The sequence below is a fragment of the Taeniopygia guttata genome, chromosome 1A (assembly GCF_048771995.1).
Source record: "Taeniopygia guttata chromosome 1A, bTaeGut7.mat, whole genome shotgun sequence".
Taxonomy (NCBI): domain Eukaryota; kingdom Metazoa; phylum Chordata; class Aves; order Passeriformes; family Estrildidae; genus Taeniopygia; species Taeniopygia guttata.
This window is the reverse complement of record NC_133025.1, coordinates 46452085-46462316: the sequence shown is the minus strand read 5'-3', so window position 1 is coordinate 46462316 and position 10232 is coordinate 46452085. Positions and strand designations below refer to the sequence as shown.

General features: G+C 44.9%; 3 protein-coding genes across 3 annotated transcripts; 2 read left to right on the top strand and 1 right to left on the bottom strand.

Moving 5' to 3' along the window:
* Positions 1 to 254: 254 nt before the first annotated feature.
* LOC100226305 (putative histone 1 H2ai) lies at positions 255 to 1023 on the bottom strand. The gene is given in 1 exon segment (NM_001245911.1): positions 255 to 1023. A coding segment is annotated over 1 exon segment (390 nt). The 5' UTR covers positions 941 to 1023; the 3' UTR covers positions 255 to 550.
* Positions 1024 to 1233: 210 nt separating this feature from the next.
* On the top strand, positions 1234 to 1990 carry LOC100225375 (histone H2B 8). Its single transcript, XM_002193367.6, has one exon. It carries the CDS (start codon positions 1303 to 1305, stop codon positions 1681 to 1683), a length of 381 nt encoding a protein of 126 aa, XP_002193403.1. The 5' UTR covers positions 1234 to 1302; the 3' UTR covers positions 1684 to 1990.
* Positions 1991 to 2645: 655 nt separating this feature from the next.
* LOC140682197 (histone H3) lies at positions 2646 to 8855 on the top strand. The gene has a single exon (XM_072923303.1). The coding sequence runs from the start codon at positions 2850 to 2852 to the stop codon at positions 3258 to 3260; it is 411 nt and encodes a 136-aa protein (XP_072779404.1). The 5' UTR covers positions 2646 to 2849; the 3' UTR covers positions 3261 to 8855.
* The last annotated feature ends 1377 nt before the right edge of the window (positions 8856 to 10232 follow it).

Sequence of the window (10232 nt, the reverse complement as noted above, 5' to 3'; positions counted from 1 at the left end):
AACCGCAGCAAACACTTCGCAGAAGGCACTCGAATCCCTCTTCCAGCCCCGGCGGAGGGACAGGGGCGGCTCGCAGGCAGGGAGGGCCCGCAGCCCCCGCGGTTTGAAAGCCGCGCGTTCCGGCCGGATTGGCCGGCGGCACCCCGAGCCCGCCCCGTCCTTCCGCCCCCGGGCAGCGGCGCCTCACCCCCGCGGAGTCCGCCGGGAGGGAGGCAGCGAGCACAGCCTTGCAGAATCCACATCTCTTCTTAAATCATACAGCGGTGACTGATTTCATCAGTCGCAGCCGCTACCTTTTATTGATTTTTTAAAAGGGAAAGCAACGCCCGCTTACATAAGTACTTTCACTTCTAGGATAAAGAAGGGAAAAAGCTACACATCAGCAAGACAGAACCCAAAAATACATAACATTTTAGATGCCACCCCGAAAGATTTCAAGTTTCCCGGTGTATCAATATAACATGTATTCCTAGGGTCAAGCGTTCCTGCTCTTTCTAGGAAGATGTGGGTGGCTCTGAAAAGAGCCTTTGGGTTGTTTGCCAGATGAGATTTACTTGGCTTTAGCCTTGTGGCTGTCGGTCTTCTTGGGCAGGAGCACGGCCTGGATGTTGGGCAGCACGCCGCCCTGCGCGATCGTCACCTTGCCCAGCAGCTTGTTGAGCTCCTCGTCGTTGCGGATGGCGAGCTGCAGGTGGCGGGGGATGATGCGCGTCTTCTTGTTGTCGCGGGCCGCGTTGCCCGCCAGCTCCAGGATCTCGGCCGTCAGGTACTCCAGCACGGCCGCCAGGTACACCGGCGCGCCGGCGCCCACGCGCTCCGCGTAGTTGCCCTTGCGCAGCAGCCGGTGCACGCGGCCCACGGGGAACTGCAGCCCGGCCCGCGACGAGCGCGACTTGGCCTTGGCGCGCGCCTTGCCGCCCTGCTTCCCGCGCCCGGACATGGCTCAAAAATTAGATAAGATAGAGCCGAGTACGTGAAAAAGCTGCGCGGAAAGCAAAAGCTGCCGGGAAAGAAACTAAATGCACGGCAAGCTTAGACGCTGCCTTTTTATACCTTCCTGCTGAGGTTCGCTTGGACTTGTGATTGGTGGAGAGAGGGATTGTGAATTTGTCCAATAGAAATGCAGGTAGGAAAGTCGACCAATGGAAGATGCCATGTATTTGACGTCACGGACCCGAGCTGTCCAATTGACAAGGAAAGCGTTGAGTCATCTCATTTGCATACCGCCTCTATAAATAAGGGGAGCTCCGCTTTTGTATCTACGTCGTTCCTGCGGTAGCCAGGTGTAGACAGATCCGTAAAATGCCTGAACCAGCGAAATCCGCTCCTGCTCCCAAGAAGGGCTCCAAGAAAGCTGTCACCAAGACTCAGAAGAAAGGGGATAAGAAGCGTAGAAAGACTAGGAAAGAGAGCTACTCCATCTACGTGTACAAGGTGCTGAAGCAGGTGCACCCCGACACGGGCATCTCGTCCAAGGCCATGGGCATCATGAACTCCTTCGTCAACGACATCTTCGAGCGCATCGCGGGTGAGGCGTCGCGCCTGGCGCACTACAACAAGCGCTCCACCATCACCTCGCGGGAGATCCAGACGGCCGTGCGCCTGCTGCTGCCCGGCGAGCTGGCCAAGCACGCCGTGTCCGAGGGCACCAAGGCTGTCACCAAGTACACCAGCTCCAAGTAGGGCGTCTCGGACCGTCACTCTTAACCCAAAGGCTCTTTTAAGAGCCACCCATATATTCAGTAAAAGAGTCGATCACTATTTTATTTCGGTGAGTGGTGCTTATGCCTGGAAATGTTTTAGTCCCTGGGTCAGAACATGCCGTTGAAACATTAGAGAGAAAATGTTTATTCTGTTAAGAGTATCCGGAAAGATTTGGGTCATCTAGTCTGTCCTGCTCTGTCAGTTAGTCTTGCAGGTCTATAAAAAGCCTGTTAAGTACCTGAAGTGTTTTAAAGCTATTAAAGATTTATTTATTCGTTTTAGAGAATGTATTCGTTCTAGTTATTCACAATGACTGTTTTCTCTTTTAAATTAGATGTCATTCTAGAGTGACTTGGCCAAAATCCAAAGTGGCTTGTTTACCCGGGAGAGTACGGATCAGTCTATAATAACTGAAAGACGATATTTAGTGAAAACTATAGCGGCAGACGCTCAATGCACTATGGTATAGAGAACAACATAATTTTATTACTCCTAGAGATTTCATAGAGAAGTACTGTACTTCATTAATGTCTCCGACGGAGTGGAACTGCGGCAGAATTAAGAAATCCTTAAGCGACAACCCAATAGGAAATTACAAGTAAATATAAATATAAGGGACTCAATGGAAATTTTTTAAAAAAGGCAAGAAAAAAAATAGCAAAGATTAGCGCTTTAACGAACCTCAGATAGCTCGGGATGCGGAGGAAAGGCTGTATTTGGGTAAACTCCTCTTACAAGGGGGTAAAATCTTGGCTGTCCCGGGCAGAGCCGCGAACCAACTACGGCAGAGATTGAGTGAAAACTCCGCGGCTGCCGGCGAGCTGCAGCTATGAGAGCGCTCCGGGCCGCCGCCAGTCCCGCTCAGCAGGGCTGAGCTGAGGGATAAGAGAGAAGGGAGCGCGACTGCTCCGGTGGAGAGGAGAGGGGGAGGGCGGGGGGCGGGGGGGGGTTGGCGACTCCCGCCCGCTCCCTTCCCCCGCTCGGTCCCGCCGCGCGGGAGTTTCAAACGCTGCTCCCTGTCCAATGGCAGCCTGCGTCGCTTCACGCTGGCCAATCACAGCGCGCTGCTGGCGATAAATAGCGGTCCCTGCGGTCCCCTTTCCGTTCAGTGTCCTCGGTGCGACAACGCGTCGTGTTCTGCGGAGATGGCGCGCACGAAGCAGACGGCGCGGAAGTCGACGGGCGGCAAGGCGCCCCGCAAGCAGCTGGCCACCAAGGCTGCCCGCAAGAGCGCGCCGGCCACGGGCGGCGTCAAGAAGCCGCACCGCTACCGGCCCGGCACGGTGGCGCTGCGCGAGATCCGGCGCTACCAGAAGTCCACGGAGCTGCTGATCCGCAAGCTGCCCTTCCAGCGGCTGGTGCGCGAGATCGCGCAGGACTTCAAGACCGACCTGCGCTTCCAGAGCTCGGCCGTCATGGCGCTGCAGGAGGCCAGCGAGGCCTACCTGGTGGGGCTCTTCGAGGACACCAACCTGTGCGCCATCCACGCCAAGCGCGTCACCATCATGCCCAAGGACATCCAGCTGGCCCGCCGCATCCGCGGCGAGCGCGCGTAAGCTGTTGGCGGAAAGAAGTTTCAGACCACCGAAAACCCAAAGGCTCTTTTAAGAGCCACCACAACGTCACTAAGGAGCTGTAATTCCTAGTTATGCCTAAGGAATCTATTTTGGGGTGTTTATAGTCAAGAAGGTTTTTCACGTCAAGTAAGTACAAAACAATGAATGCATCGTATTTCATAGGAGTCAAATCCTGAGTTTTGCCAAACTGTAGTGCAGTTAATTCTTTAATAGTGATTTTGCTAAAATTTTCGTTTAGGGTTATAAACTGCTTTCTACATGTTTTTTTCACAGGTCATCTTTTGGTACGTAGGAAACATAATCTTAACTGTTCTGAAAGGGTAGACACCCATTTTTAAAGATGAGTGGGTTTTACCTTTTAGCATATGTTTTAAAATAATTTGTTCGACGTGTTCAAATTTTTAAAGGAAGAAACTTATATAGAATCCTGCTCTCACGTTTGGAGAAATTAACTGCATTCTAAATGCCTCCTGTGTATTATAAATGTGCTGCCTTTATGTCCCTCATTTAACCTCATCGTTTTTCAGTTTATTGCTTTATTATACCAGCAGCAATATTGTATCTTTCACTCCCCCCCACTTTTTTTTTTATTTTTATTTTATTTTTGTGAGGGCCTGTGGGACTCACTTTATGTCTGAAAGCGCAAAATCTCCTTTCCCGCCTTCCCTGGAAGCGCTTTCCATCAGTACTTTTCTGGTCGTGAGCGACGTCCCGCGGGCCTGTTCAGCCCATTTCAAGCCCTGCTATTTTTTCCTGAGTTAAATGCATTTCTAAAAGTGGTGGAGTAGCGGGTGGAATAGAAGGTGGAGGCAAGGATGTTTTCTGAGTCCTTTTCCTAAGTCTTGTGCTCCTTGCTGGTGTCTTGTCTAGGACCACAAGTGTGACATATTTAATGGGTAGAGATTTTAGGTTGCATTAATCTTCTCTGTCGTTATTGAGGCTCCCAAAAAGATGTGTTGAAGTTACCACAGACGAAGTGTTTTCCAAGTGTCTGTGCTTGAAAACTTAATCTAGAATAATTTCTAAATGGACACTCTTCCCTATTCGTCGTGTTCAGTGATTTTTATGAACCTACCTAGAAAACTGATTTTTCCCTGACTGTAAATTCAGTCAGACACCCCCACCCCCCGCCCCCAGTAAATAGATCTGTAGTTGCCTGAAAAATGTACATTTCTAAAATTATTTCCGAGTTTACGATACCTTTATATATATTAATGCCACAGGTAGTTTATGTAATTTTAGGAGCCTGCTGTTCCATTGAATTATTGGAAATTCTGTCTCTTTGGTTTCCTACAAATGAGTACCCGTGGCTTTACAAAGTGGTGGGATTGGGTTAGACACAGCCTTCATTTAAACAGGAAATAAGGAGCCACTGAGAAATGCTTAAAGGAAATATATCTCCTTGAAAGCCTAAGATTGTAAGGCTCAGTTTAGTCTTAACTGCCGATAAACTTCATTTGAAGAGTATTTTAAGAGTATTTCTTTCTCTGTGTCAGAAACTTGGACTCTGCAGCAAAATCTGACCAATCAAGTGCCTCGACACCATTTTCTTTCCTCTGTTTTTCTCACTTTCAGCCATTTTCTGTTTCTGAACCTCGGAGGGTTAAAAGGGGGGGGGGGGGGGAGGCATCGGGAATAGTGCTTTGGGAATTAAGAAGTCTCTGCTGTGGTTAATTTATGCCCCCAGATTTGTTCGTTGACATACGACCTGTATGTCAACAGATTTTTTTTTTTCTTCCTGTAGATTACCACCGGGACTGCAGAAACGAGTTTTAGTGAAAGCTAACTAATTTCATTTTACTGAGATGGCTAAAGATATGTTTACCTGGACCTGTTTGTATATGCTTATAAGGAAAAAAAATAAATAAATCAAGTAAAATAGCTTTTTCTAACAGTTTATTTAGAATAGTTTGTTATTTTTGTTGATATCTTATATAAGCCATTGGGCAAAATAGTTACATTTCAGCAAAATGTAACATCAGAAATTATGGGGGGGTTTGTTTTGGGCTGTTTTTTTTTTTTTTTTTATGTTCAAGAAGCAAATTGTATTTGAGCAGTGAAAAAGGGAAACAGGTTTTATTTGCCTTAATCTCTTGTCACTTTTCATCTAGTCTTTTCAAAACCTCAAAATGTTTAACTAAATTAAGTATTATTTGAATGCATTCAGAGGGAGTTGCATGCTCGAATAGTAAAAAAACACTTAATTCATCAGCTGAGAAAGAAAGATGTGCAATGCTTTTTATTTTTTCAGGGTTCATATAAACTCTAAATTATAATGCCTGAGTCTGAAGTAGTTTTGGTGTGTAATACACATCAAATGGGTGGCATGTCGACACAGGTGATGTAGTGTAAGATTCCCCATGTCCAAGTGAGAATAAAAGTGGAGGTTCCTCCGGTGCCAACAACGTTCAGCTGCATTTCTTTGCTTTTTGCAGGGGAGCCTGAGATAAAAGAATGCTGCTAAGGGAAAGCTGGTGGAAGAATGTTCTTATCAGTCCAAAGAGTAAAATAGAGCATTGCTACTGACGTTCTGCTGAAATACTTCATTTCATCCAAATACATAAAAGGCCTGATGACAGCATCTTTCTAAAACAAAAATATTTGAATCAGTCCTACTTGACAGCTATTAGTTTCTGAAAAAAATCAGAACAGTTTTATATCCATATGAAAGTAAGTTTCTCATTTGAATTAACTATCGTAGTGTATTTGTCTTTTATTAGTTCTTAAGTTACAGCCTGAGTTGGGTGGATCTGTAGAGTGACCACTACACCAAAAATTAGCCTTCAGTCCCCACAGGCCACCCAGCACTCAACTCCCAAGCCCATCAATTGCTTCTGATCAGTTGTTTGGGTTGTTTGGTTGGTTGGTTTTTGTGTTTTGGTGGTTTTTTTCTGTTTTTTGGGTTTTTTTTAATCTGACATTACCTCAATTCTTGGAGCTGTTTCCTTGGTCCTTCCTTATCTTTTTCATTGTACTTTGGGTACATTAGCAGCGTTAGCTTTTAACAAAACCTTTTATTTTGGTCAGCTCTTGTGGCCTAATGCTACAACCACTCAGCCACTAATGCTAAACTGCTTGATACATCATGAGAATATGCAGAATACAGTTAATGAAAATTTCCTGTAAAAAGACTATGAAGTAACACAAGAGGAAAAGCTCTGTTCTCAGTGAAGCTGTTATGGCAATACCAGGGTTTAGTAATAAAAGGACAGCATATTAAAGGAACATTAATATAAAAAAGCAATGCAAACCAAGTTTGAATTAAACACATTTGTACATAAAACAATAAAAGCCCATCTGGCTGGGGGCCTCAGCCCCAACCTGTGATGACTAATAGGGATCAGAAAAACAAATCCTGCAGTTCCAGGGACACTGGGGTGGCAAAAGACATTCCCCAACCTTACTCACTCCACGCTGGTGTTGTCATCTGTGCCACCATTGGTACCCTGCATCTCAGTCTAAAGGTGCTTTTAGGTTTGGCTTCAGGTTCAAAGATTCACAAAGTGTAAAGCTCCAGGGGCACTGGTGCCACCAAAGACATGCCAAGGTGAGTGTGGCACTGCCCCAACTCTGCTTTCTCTGCACCTTTCTCTTCAGGCCATCCATGGTGCTGGGCACCTCAACCTCAGCCCAAGCCTGCTCTTAGAGTAAGGTGTCAGAGTCACAAAACCCACACCTGCAGGGACACTGGGGCACGGCAAGTGCAGCGTGGCCCTGCTCCAATGCTGCTCCCTACTCACCTCTCTCATCTGGGTCACCTGTGGTGCTTTATCAAGTTTACATGTATTGACAATGTTCAGTTCTATATCTGGTTCCCCACCCTTCATGTTCTTTTACCCTTAAGCACTGTGAGGTTTTAGTTCATTAACATGAAGACACTTTTTTAATGGGCTTCGTCAGTTTGTCTTAAAGCATCAGCCGAGTATTTACTCTGCTATGCTGTCATCTGTTCTCATGTAGGGGTTAAATGTAGTTAAGATATTAAAACACCTGAATATATATCCTCTGTGTCCTTATTGCTTCTCTCTATATACTTTATTCTTGCTCATCACTAGCTATTTCTGAAGATCTAGTGTCATACACATTTGATGCATTTATGAGAATCCCCTTTCTCTCTGCGTATGGATTTTTTTTATGTATTATATTATTCCAAGCATAGCACTCATCCTTCAGGATGGATCTGTAAAGCTATACAAAATTTTGGCCTGTAAGAACTTCAGATTGTGATGCCATCAATAGGAAAGCAATTGATCCAGAGTGCACATGATCTACATTTCTGTAAGTGTTCTATATGATCCCATGGATTTTAGGACAGCATGCCAATGTTGTAATGAACATAAAGATCTATAGCCGAAGGCATGATGTAAGAAGCATGACAAAAAAAGTTGCACACAAAAAACCAAAATAAAATAAACAAAGCAAAACAAAGTATTTCTGAGACATAGCTTTTCAGGAACAGCCAAAAGTCATCTTTGTGTATTTTAGATACCAATTCAGTGTGCTGAGGTCTGAAGGTTTCCTGAATTAATTCCAGCTACTGATAGTATATGAAAAGCAGGTAAGATCTCCACTGCACTAATGCAATGATAAGTAGCACTTGAGAATTATTGAGTGCTTTGCTGCAGTCAACTAGCTCTGTTAAAATCCTTGTCACACTGACATTGAAGGACTTCTGAGCAACAAACGGGCAGCTGCAATTCAAGTTAGTAATGCTGTGAAATAGAACATTTAGGAAGGTTATCTTCCCATCCTTTTCCCTAAATAAAGCATACTGGTTTTTTGCTGAAATTGAATGTTTATTTTATTTATTTGTGCCAGTTTTGATCTTCCTATCAGTTGTCCCAGGCAGACTCATCTGACAGGTTGTTGTTTTGTTCTTAGGAAAAAGGAACATGTTTGGGAAAAATGGAGATCACTACATGGATATGGACTAGTCCACCTCCAGAAGAGATGCATTTGAGTCTAAGAGTGATGAATATGCAGACACCAAAGAAAATGGAGGGGTTGCCAACATTTTTCACTCATATGCTCCTTGGGTATTATTTGTGTAGGCCAATATAACACGGAAATATTTCCAGAAAAAAAGTGTCACCTCACCTCTGCATCCAATACTTGAAAACTGTAGCAGAGTTTGCAGCATTTCCAGGCCAGTCCTGGCTGGTTTTTGTGGTTGTTTAGGCAGGTTCATGCAGAGTTTGAGTTCACCTTAGAGCAGCAGCACGAGTGCAGCCTACACAGAAATAAAATGAAAAGTGAGTTAAATGCTGATTATGTGCTGTGAGCACTGAATTACAATTGTTGTGTGTGTGTGTGTGTGTGTGTGTGTGTGTATGCATGTGTACATGCAGTCATTATACATTTTCAAAGATCTGTAACTGGGATCTTTTTAAATGGGAAGAATTCTTAAGGAAGTTCATAACCTCCTTATAAAATTCATTTAGTTTAATGGCCCTGAAATGCATGGCTGCAAGACTACATTATAGAGGTATTTCATAATACACAGTATTTTGCAAGCACCTGTATATGCTGTATTTTAAGAACATTTTCAAGTAATAAAACTTTTTATCCTCATGAGTTTAGGGGGTGGGGTTTTATTTTTTTCTAACAGATTATTTGTAATGCTTAAGGGTTAGTTTTCATCCTCAATGTAACTAAAAGTACAATATGAAGTTCCAACAAATTTGCCCAACCGTCCCAGGATAGATTCAGAACTCAACTACACAGGAGAGACACCCTCACCCCTGCCCTCAGCAATGTAAAGCAGAGCCTCCCTGAGACTCTCCATGAGCCTCTACCAGGTATTTATTGCTCCAAAAGGGATGGTATTCTACTCCTCCTTCTCTTGGATATCTTTCCACAACTGTTTCATTTCTCCACAAGTGCTAATGTTTTTTAATTGTGAAAATGAGTTTAATCTCAATATAAATTAGTTTAATATTATCTGTGTCAGGAAGGAAAAATTTATTAGCTTATGCAATTCTGCCTTAATCCAGTAAATTTAGTGGTACTGGAACATTGATGTCTATTTTAGTGTTGACTGTAAAAATATGTGTAGCATTCCTATTTTAAATGGCACATGTTTAGCAAGGAGATAACCCAAACATTAACATGAGAAACTGGAAATAGTCTTTCATTTCCATTACAGTGCAGAACAAGAACAGGTCTCTTACTTCCCTAGTAGGAAGCATTCCCAGAAAATGTCGTTGCAAGAAGTGGCTTCTTCCTTATGGTCTCTTCTTTTAGAATTCTCTATGCTCTCAGCTTTCCTATAAATGCTCAAAAATACACTAGATAGGTGAAGGTATGACAGACAAGATGTACATGTTAGCACATGTGTGCGCTTGTGTTTCCAGGGAAACAAACAGATCCCAGTAAAACAAACACAGGGCACAGAACTCTTCACGGTTTAATCCTCACTAAGGAAATTCGACATTACATTAAAAAAAGGAAAAAAAGAAAAATCCTCCAGCCATGACATGGCTTGAGCGTTTCCTTCCCCTCCTATTTTAAACAAGAAGAACGTAGTAACAGACAGAAGCTGTAGGTCGCAGACAACACGGTTGTCAGAAATTATATAAATTCTCCCGAGGAAGGTGTCTATGCAGGCAAATAACCGAAAAAATTAAAAAGGAAGACTTGAAGCGTCCAAAGCAAAAGCAGACGCCGGGATGAGCGGGCAGAGAGCAGCGGAGAGGCGGGGCGGGAGCGCAAGGCGAGGGCCCGCATTGGCAGGAATTTGCCGCAGACCCGCGGGCAGCGGGGAAGGTGAAGGGGGTGTCGGGAGAGGGTGCCGCAATCCCTGCTCCTGCTACCGGCGGACACTCAGAGCTCCTGGGGAACTGTCACCGCGCAGAGGGCACGGCCGGGGTGGAGCGGGACTGGACGGGAGAGCAGCGAAGGGAAGGGCGCGCCGAGAGCGGCGGGCCCCGCTCGGGAGGGGCGGGACGCGGC

Bases quoted from the DNA above. Each gene is read 5' to 3' on its own strand.
- LOC100225375 (XM_002193367.6), top strand. From the start codon at position 1,303: ATGCCTGAACCAGCGAAATCCGCTCCTGCTCCCAAGAAGGGCTCCAAG.
- LOC140682197 (XM_072923303.1), top strand. From the start codon at position 2,850: ATGGCGCGCACGAAGCAGACGGCGCGGAAGTCGACGGGCGGCAAGGCG.